At 51.8% G+C, this 15,790-nt stretch overlaps 1 protein-coding gene across 1 annotated transcript; it reads left to right on the forward strand.

Moving 5' to 3' along the window:
* The first annotated feature begins 208 nt into the window (after window positions 1–208).
* Window positions 209–15,326, forward strand: P2rx1 (purinergic receptor P2X 1). The gene is made up of 12 exons (XM_036196828.1): window positions 209–515; window positions 8,590–8,737; window positions 8,993–9,064; window positions 9,454–9,523; window positions 9,684–9,780; window positions 10,087–10,167; window positions 10,394–10,535; window positions 12,622–12,749; window positions 13,066–13,156; window positions 13,522–13,587; window positions 13,944–14,045; window positions 14,182–15,326. Exons 1-12 carry the CDS (start codon window positions 379–381, stop codon window positions 14,245–14,247), a joined length of 1,200 nt encoding a protein of 399 aa, XP_036052721.1. The 5' UTR covers window positions 209–378; the 3' UTR covers window positions 14,248–15,326.
* The last annotated feature ends 464 nt before the right edge of the window (window positions 15,327–15,790 follow it).

Here is a 15,790-nt window from a genome sequence, read left to right on the forward strand (position 1 = left end):
GGCCAGCAGCTCCTGTTTCCGGAGGCCTAGAGGGGGCCCAGGCGGGGCCTAGAGGGGCAGTGGGGCTGGGCCTGGGTGGCCCCACTGGCTCCGCCTCTGTCTATCTTTGGGAATTTAGTTCCCAGGCACCACTGGCCGGTACTCCACTGCCTGCCAGCAGGCAAAAGCTGTTCTGATCACCCAGGGTTTTTCCTCCCAACCCAGACCCCACCAACTAACCCCTGCCTCCTGGCCTCTGGCCCCCAACTGCCCTGCTCTGTTCTTAGGGGGCTGAGAAGTCCCCAGTCACTCCACTGCTATAGCTGTGGATGCAGATGCTGGCCTGCCTTGGACCACAGAGGCCTGTGGGGGCTCATTTCTGAGTCCCTCCTGGCCACCATGGCACGGCGGCTGCAGGATGAGCTGTCAGCCTTCTTCTTTGAGTATGACACTCCCCGGATGGTGCTGGTGCGGAACAAGAAGGTGGGAATCATCTTCCGTCTGATCCAGTTGGTGGTTCTGGTCTACGTCATTGGGTGAGTCCTGAGTCCCCTCCTCGCCACCTTTGGGCACCAGACCTGGGGTACTGACTAGCCCCTCATCTTTCTATGCACTGGAAAACCCTCCTGCTGAGCCTCCATGCTATTAGGAAAGAATAGGCTCTGTTGACCCACTGCCAAGACAGAGATGCCGAGGCAGGATGGGACACACTGCTCTGGGTGCACGGTGAGCAAGAGGTGATGCCATTGTGGGTCCCGAGGAAGTGACATTGTGAATGGTCCTTCCCAGTGAGTGAGTGAGTGGCGCTCGCTCTAAGAGCTTCTTCCACCTCCAGCCTCCCCCAGGCAGCTACTGAGACAAGGCAACACCCATCTTACTAGCCAGAAGACAGGCCCTGAATGAGGGACAACCTGGGGTATCCGGGAACCTGGGAACTGAAAGACCCTTGGATTCTGAACACTCAGCATGTAGATGGAGGCTTGAAGCAAGAGGTAGTCTCCATTCTCAAGTGTGACATCTCCTTCCCGGGCACAGGATCAAAGCTGCACAGGTCTACCTCAGCCATCTGGCTAGCCTGGAAACCATGCAAAGGCCACATTTTAAGGTCTTTTTTTTTTTTGTTTTGTTTTGTTTTGTTTTGTTTTGTTTTGTTTTTCGAGACAGGGTTTCTCTGTGTAGCTTTGCGCCTTTCCTGGAACTCACTTGGTAAACCAGGCTGGCCTTGAACTCACAGAGATCCGCCTGGCTCTGCCTCCCAAGTGCTGGGATTAAAGGCGTGCGCCACCACCGCCTGGCCAAAGGCCACATTTTAAAGTTCAGTCTGGTTGTCCTGAAGTTAACAGGCCTGGCAGAATCTTACATGAGCATGTGTGTTGAGTGGGCTAATGTCATGGTGTCATTCGGAGGTACCTGTACCCTTCCCATGTCCTATATGTCTAGGCATGTACCAATGGCTTTACGTATCCTTTGCTGGATGTACATGCATGTATGGATGTGCCCCTGTCTGTCCTGGGTCTGAGGTAGTTAGGTGCCTGAAGTGTCACATGTAAGGAACATAATGTTTACCCACAGTCATGCCGAAAATAATCCCTAGAGGCCCTGGGGTCACTAAAAGGGCTGGGCCCTGATGAGAGGCTGCCAACACCCAGCACCCCAGGCTGGCTATGCTGTGTGGTGCTGAGGGCTCTGCACATTCGCATTTGGGGGCCTGAGACAAAGGGCCTGAAGAGTTGCCCATGTAGTGCTAACCTCTTGGGAGTGTCTAGCACCCAGAAGAGCCTTTCTTCTGCCCACTGGTCCCCTGAGCTTCAGAGCTGGCCAGATGCAGCCAAGGCCAGGACCCTCTGCTGCCTTTTGGGCTCTGTCTCCCTCTTGCTCACAAATCAATTTGGCCAAGCTTGGGAGGAAAACTAAGGCCCAGAGAGGAGCCACGGAATTTCCAGGTCACAGGGCATATCAGCCTTAGCCCTCAGCCTTTGCTCTGCTCCTCCCTTTCACCCCCACAAGGCTTCTAAGGAACTGTCTAATGGGCACCAAGGGCCACATGTCGAGCACAAGAGGAGCCTGAAAGTCCACCATTCACTTATTCCTAGTTCCTCCAGGAAATAGAAGTCAGTACTCAGGCTCAGCCTGTTCCTCACCTGGGGAGGCCAAAAAGGTTGTCCTCACTCAGGCCCCGAGGGCTCTCTCCTGTGATTTCAGAGCCTGGCTGTCAGAACACAAGGACAGTCCACCTACCCGAGCCCTGCTTAGGATGAGTCCCAACTGCCCCCACCCCCACCCCAGCTCTGACACACTCCTCCAGTGACAGAAACCTCACCTCCTCCTTCTTTCCTTTCTTCTGGCCCAAGATGGTCCATCATTTTCAGATGGATGTAGCCCTTGTTGGTGTGAGGGGTGGGGGTGTAAGAGATGAGGGATGTAACTAGTCTCATTCAAATGTCCAATTCATACAACGGAAGAACCGAAGGCAAGGTCTTCAGGTCTCCAAACCCAGGCTTCCCTGCCCACTGGAATTTTTGCTAACTCTGGCTGTGGCTCCTCTGTCTCTGTCGCCCTCATCTGGCCCCTGCCTGATGCTACACTTACTCCTACAGACAAGACTCCCAGCACCTCGGGCATCTCAAGCCTCAGTTTCCCCAAGGTTACATAGGACAGCCTTTGGAGAGGACCATGCTCTTGCTTATGAAGGGAAGGGCTTTGCTCTAAGGATCCCCCTCTTTCCTAGGTGTTTGTCTGGATATCCGGTCCTGTGGGTGCTGCAGGGAAGATGGGGGTTGGGGAGGAGGAGCAACCAAGGGATTCAGTCTCCAGGCACCAGACATAGAAGCCCGTGTTGGAAATGGGAAGCGTGGAGGTGGAGAAAGCAGCCGTGAGACTTAGGAAGTCAGACAGACAGACAGGCTGAGATGCCAAGATGTAGAACAGGCTTAGAGGAGGGAAGTTTAGGCTGTGGTCTCCATTGGCCATGTTCTTCCTGTAGATTCGAGGGACGTAGGGGAAGCAAGAAACTGCAGAGGGCAGAGCCTCTGCTGGCCCAGATGAAGGTGATGTCACGGATAAAACGCTCCAATTGGAGGGCTTGAGCTATGAGACAGACTGGTCTGGAAATGAACTCGGTTGTGTGAGTTCAAGTGGGCCAGCCCGTCTGGCCAGGCATGGTGGTGCACATGTTTAACCTCAGGCAAAGGTGGGTAGATCTCTGTGAGTTCAAGGCCAGCCTGATCTATATAGTAAGTTCTAAGACTTTAAGGCAGCCGGGGCTACACACAGAGATCCAGGTTTTTGTTTGTTTGTTTGTTTGTTTGTTTAAAGAATTGGTCCAGTTGAATTTTGTATTTGTTTGTTTCTTGAGATAAGATCTACATAGCCTTAGCTCTTTTGGAATTCACTATGTAGACCAGGCTGGTCTCAAACTCACAGACATCCATCTGCCTCTGCCTCCCAAGTGCTTGGATTAAAGGTGTGTGCTATCAGTTGAATTTTTTGTTTGGTGGACTGGAACTTGCTTGAGACTGACTCCAAACACCTTAATATTGACTCTTAACTAACTTGTCTTTCATTTATTTAATGCTGGGGATTGGACCTACGGCCTTGAGCATGCTAAGCACACTGTCTACTATTGGGCTATTCCTTAGCCTTCATTAAAAAAAAAATCACACACACACACACACACACACACACACACACACACACACACACACACACTTCTGACCTGAATTAGGCATGGTAGGTGGTATTTACCTATAATCACAGCACCCAGGAGCCTGAGACAGTCATATTATGAATTCAAGATTAACCCGGGCTACATGGTGAGTTCCAAGCCAGTCTGGTACAAGATGATACTCTCTCAAAACAAATGAAACTTCACAAGTCTGTGGTCATTATTATTACAAGGTTGCATACTTATCACTTCTAATTACATTTCCATTACTCTAAAAAGAAACATTGTATCCCTTGGTAATCAACCCCCTTTCTCCGCAACAGCTTGCCTTGCCTATTCTGGGTATTTCCTATAAATAGAACCATACGCCAGGCGCCTTTTCCCATCTGGCTTCTTTTACTTGCCATGTTGGTTATAATGTGTAACCCAATGTTTTTATGGCTAAATAATATTCCATGTGTTGATTCATCACATTTTGTTTATTAGAGTATCTGTGGTTGGACATTTTAAGCTGTTTCCACTTTTTGGCCCTGAGTGTTTGTGGACCAATACTTTGGTGGACGTATCTTTTTTTCTCCAAGGTATATATCTATTAGTGGGATCAGGTCAAGTGAAAGGCCATGTTCAAAGTTCTGTGGAACTGCAGAGCTGTGTTCTAAACTGTCCTGCGGCATCGGAGATACCTTCAAGATGTCTGCTATGGAAAGCAGATCTGGGTCCCCAAATAAATTAGTTACCTCTCTTGTAGCTGTGACAAAAGCAGATAAAGGTGGAAGAGTTTATTCTGGCTCACGGTTTGAGGGCACATCTGTCATGATGGGAAAGGCGTGCTGGTGAGAGCCTCTCTGGCTGTAGCAGCTGGGGGCGGGGGGGCGACGGCGGGTCTCCCTGTGCCCACAGTCAGGAAACAGATCACCTCATAGTGCTGCCCACATTCAGGGAGGGTGTCCCCTGCTCAGTAAAACCTCCCTTGAAAGGTACTCTGCCAGGGCTGGGGATGTAGCTCAGTTGCATAGCATACACAAAGCCCTGGATCTAATCCCCAGACACATCAACAAGGATGTGCATCCCTGTAATCCTAGTCCTCGGCAGATGGACCCAGGAGTTCAAGGTTACTCTTGACACCATTGTGAGTTTGAGACTCAAATTCCTCTCCAACAATTTGCTTTATTACTTTTGAATTCAGCCTCATTCAAGTTCTCAGGACAGAGGCAGAGTGAGGCCAGATTCTCTGCCATTATATAACATGGATGACCCAGATGGTCCAGTTCCTGAAAGGATTTTTGCTCCCCTGTGAGGCCTTCTGATCTGGGCCCCCCACTATCTGCATTTCTCCTAGCATTCTCGTCTCCTAAACTCCCCTCAGAATGGCCCATGAGGCTCTGTTTACAGCATTCAAAGGCTTCTCTGGCCCACAGCTCCAAACTCTTCCAAAAAGACCTAAGGTTTACATGGTCAGGCTTATGAAAGCAATGGCCCCACTCCTCAGTACCCAGATCTACACTAGGAAGGGTCCTCTACAGGAAGGGCACTGACAGAATGTATGTGTAGCATAGAAGGAGAGTCACCAGATTGCCTTTACACAATAGGTATGAGCCAGGTAGCTCCACAATGGCTGTCTGCATGCTGGAGAAGCTGAGAGCCTGGTAGCTAATCGATCTGCAGAGCTAGATACCTCAGGGGCCTCAATGTGGCACTGGAGGACTGGAAGGTCCTGGGGAGTCACTAGTCCTCAGCTCACATTGGAAGACAAAGAGGCTAGGGGTCTGATATCAGCTTCAACAGTGGCAGCAGCTGCTGCAATGGGCACAGGCCCCTGGAGGAAGTGAAGGCAGGCAGGCCACACTGCTTTTCCTCCGACCTCTTTATCTCTGGGCCTGTATCTCTGGAAAGGTAAAGCTCACTCTGAGTTAACTTCCTCTCTCAGTTAATCCTCTGTGGGCACGTCCTGAGGTGAGTCTCCTAGGTGACTCCAGATGCAATCAAGTTGACAATATCAACCAGCACACAAGCAACCAGAAATGCCAGCAGTCTGTTCAGACTTCTTGAGGGAAGGCTCCTAGAATTTGCTCATTTCTGTGCTTTTGGTATCAAGAACAATGCCTGGCACCAAAGATGGGCTTGATGCATAAATGTTTATTGAATGGCTAACTAAATGTGTAGGCCTGAGTTTGTAAGGGCAGACCATAGATATAGAGGTGGATCTTGGGACAAGTGAACCTGTGACAGCTCACCCAGAACTCTGTCCTGGGCTGAGAATGGAGGCCAGGGGAATGGGGAAGAATTGATGAGAGAGTTTCATTTTCATGTGTCTTGAGTACATAGCCTTGTTAAGGATTTGCTGAGTGGGCAGTGCCTTCGAGGTAGGGGCGTCCTCTGTTATACCGAGGAAGCTGGGGTTCAGAGAAGTTCAGTCTCTAGTCTGAAGCCATACATTTGGCAAAAGGCAGGTCTAGTCCTTAAACATGGGCCACTTCACTGTGTGTCCTCTTCCCAGGAACCACTGGAGAAGGGAGCCCCAGGAGAGGTGAAGAGACTGGAAGATGCCGGTGTCTTTGACCCCAGACTCTTTGATGGCATTCCCAGAGTGTTAACCACAAGGCCAGGTCAAGACATGGCTTTGGGGGAGATGGCTCAGCGGTTAGGAGTATGTTCTGCTCTTGTAGGCGAACTAAGTCAGTTCCCAGCACCTATGGCAGGCGGGCAGCTCATACTCATCTGTAATTTTGGCTCCACAAGATTCAAGGCCTTCTCTTGGTCTTCATGGTTATCTATAGTTGAGTGTTCAACTCCCCACCCCCACCCCCCCACACCCACACATATATATACACAGTTAAAAATAAAATCTTCTTTCAAAGACATAGCTTTGGAATGACAGGCCTGTTGCCGTCATGCCAAAGCTATTATTACCAGGGCTGAGGTCACAAATGCCAGGTTTGACATTCCCTTTTGACCTCCAAGACCAGCAGCCCCAGGGGCAGACACAGCCCAGAAGTTGTATAGGTCCCAACCCACAGCCGAGGCAGGGGAGGAGCTCCGGGGAGATACATCCATACTAGTGCTGTACAACCCTGAATGGGAGACCTCCAGCCCTGGGTCTCCTCCTGCTCCTGTTTGACCTCTGACTTTTGGGAGAGGAGTGTCCTCAGACATCAGTTTCTCCACCTATTGTGTGATGTGTTGTTATTGGGCAAAGAGTAATTGAGGCTCTGGGGATGGAGATGTGAAGAGGGAAAACCAGTGGCTTCTCAGAGAAGACTCAGGATGTGCAACAAAGCAGCCCCTTTAAGCTGGGGTGCGAGACAAAGGCCTGACTGCAGAAAGAGACCATGCAGATGCGGAACCCCTCTCCCTGAGCGGTTCCCAGCAGGGCAGCCTGGCCGCCAGCCTCAGAACCCAGACCTTTGTTGTGCCTCACCTGTTGCTACTTATGGCCTGCAGGGGGCAGCAGTGACCACACTTTGGCTTGGAAAAGGGATGGTTTCCAATGCAGGAGAGGCTTAAAGTTAGTGACAAGGCTGTTTCCCGTGGCCTAGGACAGGGACATGATGACATTGACTCTGGCACTAAGGCTTGGAGAATCCTGTCCCCAGAGCGGATGACTTTGAGCTCTTTGTCTAGGTAAGGATGGAAGGAGCAGAGCATGCGCACCTACAGTTTTCTCCCTGGGGAGGACTGCGGGTATATGCTCCAGTGGGCAACACACACTCAGTCGACTCAAACGGTGTCTTCTAAAGAAAGAGGCTATTCCTGGAGAGACGTGAGATACAAAACTCCCAGTGTAAGCAATCGAAATGAAACTAAGCTAGTTCCCACAATGGAAGGGACTTACTTCGTTGGCTCATGTTCTAATAAAGCCCAGACATTGTTGTTGCTATTGTTTGTTTGTTTGTTTGTTTGTTTGTTCTTTTTCTTTTTTCCCAAGAGGCTGCAGCAACATGGTCAGGAATCTGGGCCTCTCCATCTCCTGGCTCCATCCTCAGGCTATTGCTGGGAGATGGCAAAAATGGCTAACGGTGGTGTTGGCCTCACAGCCGTTTTGTTTAGCCACCCAGCACAGTGGAAGTTCCTTTGCTAGTAAATCCAAGGGAAAAAAGAATCCGGCTTTGTTGTTGATACTCTTCTAATGACAATTAGACTGTACTTCTGCTAGAGGGGTGGGACATTGATCGGCATGCCTTGGCCATATGCCCGTCCCTGGGAGTGAGGTCAGTCCCACTGAACCTCCTGGATTCGACATGAGCCGCTTACACAACAGCCTGAGGGGGGGAGCTGGATGCTGCAAGGGGGAAGGTACGGTCTCTAGCCCCACATCCTGGCTTCCCTTCTCTTTCCCACTTTCTACTCAGTAATGACAGATGGCTTCTTCACAGCGTTGGCTAGGTGCCGGCCCACATCCTAAGCAACTTCTTTGCATTAACTAACTTAACATAAACAAGCACTGGTGTTGTTCCTGTTTTATAGATAAGGAAGATGAAGAGGAAGGACCCACTCTAAACCTCGCAGCACTGAGGAGCAGGGCTGGCTGGGAGACAAAGGCAGACTCCGGGACAGTCGGGCAATCCAGCTGTCCTTCCACTTTGCTGGAAGTTGTGTGGGAAGAAAGAGGGTGTTGGGAAGGAGGACTGGGGTCAAGAGCTGGCCAGCTGGCCCTGACGGACAGCTCTTGGAAAAAGGATTAGGAGGGACAGTCAATCTGTAGCTGCATGGGTTGGCCTCGGTGGCAGTCAGAAAGGTGGGAATTTAGACCCAGGCCAGCAGGGGGCGACAGGCAAGGCTGTCCTGCCACCAGGAAAGTAGCTCAGAAACGGATCTGAAGAGGACAAGAGGGGGCGGCCCAGAGGATGCCAGGAAGGACAGAGGCTTTCACAGCCATTTGTGTCCTTGGATGTCCTGCCCAACACTGCACAGAATCCTAACTCCTCTGTCTTCCCCGGACCTGGCAGGTGGGTGTTTGTCTACGAAAAGGGATACCAGACTTCAAGTGGCCTCATCAGCAGTGTGTCTGTGAAACTCAAGGGTCTGGCTGTGACCCAGCTCCAGGGCCTGGGGCCCCAGGTCTGGGATGTGGCTGACTATGTCTTCCCAGCACAGGTGAGCTGGCTCAGGGCTGCACCATCCTCCCTCCCACAAACTGTGGCTCAAGGATCCCCGAGGGACCAGTCCAGCTACCTGCTCTCTGGACTTCTGTCTCCTTTGCTGTGAGCCCTTTTATTCCACAGTGATGTCATGGGATGTGGTGTCTGCTGGGTGTCAGGTGGGCTCGAGAGCCCTGCTGGGGGGCAGTGTTTAGATGCTTGGGGCTGTTCTACCAACTCTGCCTGTTATCTCCCTGTCCTTCACTTCCAGGGGGACAGCTCCTTTGTAGTTATGACCAATTTCATCGTGACCCCTCAGCAGGCTCAAGGCTACTGTGCAGAGGTGAGGACTCTGCCCCTCTCCTGGATCCACAGGGAGATAACCTAATGGAATCCCCTTGGGCCTTGGTGGTGATGTAGGACGGGCTTTCTGATGAGGTTATGATGCAATGTTGGACAGAGAGTCACACAAAATAACCCTCAACCATTGTTAGTACCATTGTTGGGCATTGGGCCTCTCCATCCCAGCCTCCAGTCCCCTGCCAGCAGCTCTCAGCAGCTGGACAGAAGCCTAGGATAAATGTGGGAGAAGGAGGCTGTGAGCAGGGGTCTCCCACAGAATCTGAGATTTTGCTCCACGTCTACACTGTGGCCCTAGGGGGTGGAGCAGGAGAGGGTACTCCCTAGGACCACACCACAGGGCCTGGGGCCAGCAGCTCTCCTCTCCCCCAGAACCCAGAAGGTGGCATATGTCAGGATGATAATGGCTGCACTCCAGGAAAAGCAGAAAGGAAGGCCCAAGGTAAGACCAGCCCCTTCCTGTCTGCCTCTCTCTGTACTCCACATCTCACCAAGCCGTTCCCCACTGAGAAAGTCTATCCTGCTCTCATCCTGGCCCTCAGCTCCCATGCCATGGAAGTCCACCATAGGGTGGGACACCAGGGGTTTCTCTCTCACTACAGGTATCCGCACAGGCAAGTGTGTGCCCTTCAACGGCACAGTGAAGACCTGTGAGATCTTTGGCTGGTGTCCTGTGGAAGTGGATGACAAGATCCCAAGGTAACTGATGTCCTGTCCTTCCAGGGAGCTAGAGGCAGGGTCCTGACTCACAGACGTCTGTGTCTGGCAAGAATGGGTTCTTTATACTTCTGATCCTACCCCTCACCCTATCCGTGTGGCCCAGGCCAAAGAGTCTCCCTGGTCTAGGAGCCTGTAAGCCTGTGCCTCTGTAGCATGGCTACCCCAACTCCACCATACATCAATGCACGCTATGGGGGACCCCTGTGCACCCTGCTATATGCCAAGCTCTTTCAGAGCATGCAAACACTCTTGGGGAGGGGCACTGAGTGAATGCTGTTTCCCCAGCCCTGCTCTTCTCCATGAGGCTGAGAATTTCACCCTCTTCATCAAGAACAGCATCAGCTTTCCACGCTTCAAGGTCAACAGGTTCGTGGGAAAGGAAGGCAGAGATGCAGGTGGTTTGTAGCAGCTGCAGTGCTCTCAACACTGTCTCCCTCCATCCCTGCTGCCTGCACTCTGGAGACAGCAGCCTTGGCTGACTTTCTGGAGGCTGACTGCTCTGGAGGGGGACATTCTAGAGTTCTTGAGGGTCCCTAGAGCTGAGCGGAGAGAGCACCCTCCCAGCTGGCTGCTACCCATGCCTTCCACACAGGCGCAACCTGGTGGAGGAGGTGACTGGCACCTACATGAAGAAATGCCTCTACCACAAGACCCTGCACCCACTGTGCCCAGTCTTCAGCCTTGGCTATGTGGTTCGAGAGTCAGGCCAGGACTTCCGCAGCCTGGCTGAGAAGGTATGGATGGGATGGGGTGGTGCCGGCAAGGAGTATACAGCTCAAGGTCACAATACAGGCCTGCCAGTCCCATCCTGTCTCCCAAATTTCCCTGGGATAGGCCAAGTGTGTGCATTGGACTTGAGCCCTAGTACCAGAGCCCCGAGGGTCCGCAGGGCCTGGTCGGATCCATGGAGGAGATGCAAAGAATGAAGAGATGTGGGCAGACAGCATCATCTGGCTATTCAAAAAAAAATGATCCTCCCTCCCTTCCCTTCTCCCTTTATTTCTTCCTCTCTCCTTCCCTTCCTTTCCTCTCCCTCCCTCCCTCTCTTTCCTCCCTTCCTTCTCCCATTTTTTCCTTTTTGTTCTTTTGAGTCAAGGTCTCTCTATGTGGCCTAGGCTGTCCTCAAACTCTTAATGCCCTTGCATCTGCCTACTTAATGAAGAGTAGAGGTATGTGTCACCACACCCAGTTTCTTTTTTAATGATTTTTTTTTTCTGCTGAGGATGGGCCTCATGCATGCTCAGTAATAACCCCTAACCTGGAGCTGTACCACAGCCTGAAATCACTGTGGTGGGGATGGACCTCAGGGCTTCTCATGTCCCCTGGATTCCAAGACCACAGTCCTGTCTTCGTTATAAGGCTCTGGATCCAAATCCTGCTCTGCTTCCCAATCAGAGTGTGCCCTCAGCCAGGTCTCTTAGGTTCAGTGTAGCTGGGAATTACCAGTGAAGACAATAATAACACCATTCCCGTGGTGGTGCTGTGAGGATCAAGTGAGCATGCACCTGCCAGCTAGCACTTCAGCTCTGCCCGGCATGGGGCAGTCCTACATCCTGTTCTCGCTGGGTCCTTCTTGTGCTTGCTCTTGCAGCTGCCTGTTCAGGGATGGCAACTCTTCCCTTCTCTGTGAGGTCACTAACAAGCCCCATTCACGACACAGTTGTGTACGGTAGAAGTCTGCAGGTGTTTGCTTCCAAGAGCTACTCCGAGATGGAAGCAGCCAGACAGTGGTTAACTGTGGGTGCTTAGGCTTCTGTTTGTTCATCATGATTTACAACCCACCCTGCTTCTAGAACCCATGCCTACCCTCACCCACTGAGTGTGGAGATCCCTGTTCCTGCCTCCAGGCTCAGCTGCTCAGCTCCCTGCCCACTTCTCTGACCACCTCTCCGCTCTTGGCCTGAGCCACCCACCTGTCCTGCCTTTCTTTCTTTCTTTCTTTCTTTCTTTCTTTCTTTCTTTCTTTCTTTCTTTCTTTCTTTCTCAAAGATTTATTTATTTATTATGTATACAGAAGAGGGCACCAGATCTAATTGCAAGTGGTTGTGAGCCACCATGTGGGTGCTGGGAATTGAACTCAGGACCTCTGGAAGAGCAGCCAGTGCTCTTAACCTCTGAGCCATCTCTCCAGCCCCTTACTTCACTTTCTGAAGTGTTTTCTTCCCACACTGCACAGGTCACTCTAGTTCAAAGGCTGCTTGCTTGTCTCCCACACCACTGTGACTTGAGCCCGCGACTGAGAAAGGGTGACAAGTGCCAGATGACTCTGTCTCCTTGGACCCGACAGTCGTAGAGGACAGAGGTCAATAAGTAATCACACAGAATACACATATGACAAGCCGGGTGCGCTAGCACACATCTGCGATCCCGGCACACACAGGAGGCAGATGCAGAGTTCAAGGCCAACCTAGACTACACAGTAATACCCAGTCTCAAAAAACTACGAAATGGGAAGAAGACTCAGCCGTTAAAAGCACTTGCTGTTCTTCCAGAGGACCCAACTTTAGATTCCCAGCAATTCACATTGAGTGGTTCACAACCACCTGTAACTCCAGCTCCAGGGAACCCAATGACCTCTTCTGGGCTCTGAAAGCACCCATACACACACATATATACATTCAGAAAATACCCATACACACCTATACACATCTCTCAAAATTAATAATATAATTTTTCAAAGATAGTGCAAGCACCAACTATAAGACAGTTGTTGTTGTTGTTGTTGTTTTTCTCTTTTAAACTCATGAAGCCATCTTGCCAGTCTAGACAAGAGTTTTAGAATCCTGAAGCCCAGATCCTATGTGCTTGTGTCTCTGGCAGGGTGGGGTGGTTGGCATCACCATCGACTGGGAGTGTGACCTGGATTGGCATGTAAGGCACTGCAAACCCATCTACCAGTTCCATGGACTGTATGGGGAGAAAAATCTGTCTCCAGGCTTCAACTTCAGGTACCTGAAAGTCTCCTGCCAATTTCTAGAATGCCACAGGTTGACAGATGTACCCAGAGGGGACCAAAGGACCCTGGATGGCCTCCATCCTGTGTGAGTTATCAAACAGGAAGCCAGCAGGAAACAAGACCTTGAAGGCTTGAGTCCCTAGCCCTGGGTCTTGGCTCCTAAGATGTCTGCCTGGTGGGAGTCAGGGAAAGGCTGAGTTCAACTCTCCCGGAAGGAGGCTAATCATTCTCCTTGAGCAATGCCTGGAAGACCTCTTCCTAATACTTTGGCACCTTCTTCTGCCACCTGCCCATCCCCCCACCTCCAGGTTTGCCAGGCACTTTGTGCAGAACGGGACAAACCGTCGTCATCTCTTCAAGGTGTTTGGGATTCGCTTTGACATCCTTGTGGATGGCAAGGTGAGTGTCCCATGTGAAGGGATGGCCGCCAAGGAAGGCCCCTTCCTGCTCCAGATGTCTGTTGTTATGGATATGAAATGTGATGGGAAGGGTGTGTTCAGAGATCTGCTTCTAACAACCATGGACAAGAGGGATGACCCTGGCCAGGCTTAGAGACACTGACAGGACTCCTACCATCTCCTTGGGTCCCAGGAAGCAAGGCCAGGGTTAAAGCCTGGATTTAATGACTAGGAGCTGGCTCTCGGGAGAGTTGGAGCCCTGGGCTACAGGCAGTGGGGATAGTTTGGAGTAGAGGGAGAAGGGCTTGACCTTTTCTAGCTGGGTCCCTTCTTCTGATCCGGCTCTCCTCTGGGCCTTGCCACCAGGCCGGGAAGTTTGACATCATCCCTACTATGACTACCATTGGCTCTGGAATTGGCATCTTTGGAGTGGTAAGTGCTGGGCTGGGTTTCAGCCACTCCTCTTCTACATTCAGTTAGCAGAACCCCCAAAACGTGACTTCAGCTGCCCATCATTTCTGAGGCAGCAGCTGCTTTCCTACCACCCTAGACCCACTGTGTACCTGGGGAAACTAAGGCTCAGAGTTAAGGTAAGAGAGAGGTAGGATGAGGCTGACCTGGTCCCAGGAGGGGTTTGCAGCACCTTATCCTGTCTTCAGGAACCTGGGGTCTGGAGTGGAAGGATTCAGCTAGGACAGGACCGCAGTCAGTAGGGACCGCACTGGGACACGGAAGGCCTGTATCTGCCCCAGATTCCCACTCTCCATCCCTGCCCTCCCTGTCCTCAGGCCACAGTTCTTTGTGATCTCTTGTTGCTCCACATCCTGCCCAAGAGGCATTACTACAAGCAGAAGAAGTTCAAGTACGCGGAGGACATGGGGCCTGGGGAGGTAAGAGAACTCCCGAACTTCTTTAGCAGGGCTCTTCAAAGACCTCAAGCTTGTGGGTCTGTATTGGCAGGCTCTGTCCTGCAGGACTTGGAGCTACTTCTGGGGCCTGATTTGCGTTCTCACATTGCATACACAGGGTGAACATGACCCCATGGCCACCAGCTCCATTCTGGGCCTGCAGGAGAACATGAGGACCTCTTGACCTCAGCCTTGGGCTCTGAACTTGACTCAGTGTGTGGTTTCCGTCAAGGGCTGGTGGCTTCGAGCCAGGGCAGAGGCCATTCCCAGGGGCTTTCCTACCAGGCACACACCAAGTTGCCCACCTAGTTCAGAGTGGAGACAGGCAAGACACTGCAATTCAGAGCTCTGGGTCCAATTCCACACTTCCCCTCCTGAGGGATGTCCCCTGCAGTTTCAGCCACTCTGGGTCCATGTGGTTGGGCTCCTCACACACCTAGACCCTAGCTTTGTGTTTATGGCTCAGGCTCTCACTGTCCATCCCAGGGCCTCACCTGCCTAGATTTGTGCTCTTCTACATGGAAGCCACTAGCCAGATGTGACAATTTGAACTTAAATTAAAATATGATAAAAATACGCCTCAGTTGAACTAGCTAAGTGGACATGTGTGGCCCATGGCTACCACGCTGGACAGCATAGGATGTTTGTCATTAAAGGAAGTTCCGAAGGAATTCCCTGGGAGACTCATCAACAGTGCAGGGGCCTGGCACACATCCCACTTCCTAAACCAGAAACACAGGCCACTTTGTACCTGAGGCTTAAGAATTGCCATCCTGGAGCTTTGGGACTTGTAAGCTCCCAATCAGCCTCGGGTCAGCACCAACTGGCAACTGTAAGCACTGAGCAGGGGCTCAAACACCCCCAACCAGTGTGTAGTGTGCTCATGTGCCACACAGGCATTCACAAACCCCCATGTGCACACCGCCCCTACACACACAATCCTCCACCCCCACTGTGGGTTGGAACAGCTTGGGTACTCCAAGTGCAGCCATCTGAACACACCTACAGCCCCAGGCAGGGACACATGGTCTTCATGCAGTGTCACCACCATGGGACGATGCTCCTTCCTGAGGGAGTCAGGCCAGACCAGCCCTTCTAGCCACAGACCCTTACTCAGCTACCTCAGGTGGAGGTATAAGCTTGATGAATCCTGGCTCCTTGCCTGTGGCCCAGTCCCAGCTTCCATGGCCTGCCCAGCTTGGTTGGAACATGAAGCTGAGGAGGCAAGGGGTGGGGTACAATAAAAAAAAAAAAAATGAGGACAAATTTCTGTCTTCTTTGTTTTCCTTTTAAACCCTTCTGAAGTTCTGTGCACCTGCGAGATGCACAGCTGAGCTGAGCGTCTGAGGTCCCTGTGGGCAGGCTGGTGAGGGGTGCCTGAGCCCAGCTGGGTCAGTGAGCTCACAGTGGTCCCTGAGCTCCGTCTCTGCACAGGACAGGGCACCAGCACTCTACCCAAGCCTGAGCAAGCTCTTCTCCTGGCTGTGAGGGAAGTTGAGCATCCCAGAGGGAGCCTTGGGAAACAGGGTTGAGAGAAGGGCTTATTGTCCCAGGGTGGGATTTGGGGGCACTTCCACAAAGGAAGTGAGGCTCCATGTGGGCACGCCCTCCAGCCTGGGCTCACAGCCAGCCAGGGGTTCTGAGTACCCCCACCCTGCTCTGTCTAGACCAGTCTGAAAGGCACAATTTCTCATACTGATGGATCTGTACAGTTCAATGTGGTGGCC

The sequence above is a fragment of the Onychomys torridus genome, chromosome 8 (genome assembly GCF_903995425.1).
Source record: "Onychomys torridus chromosome 8, mOncTor1.1, whole genome shotgun sequence".
NCBI lineage: Eukaryota > Metazoa > Chordata > Mammalia > Rodentia > Cricetidae > Onychomys > Onychomys torridus.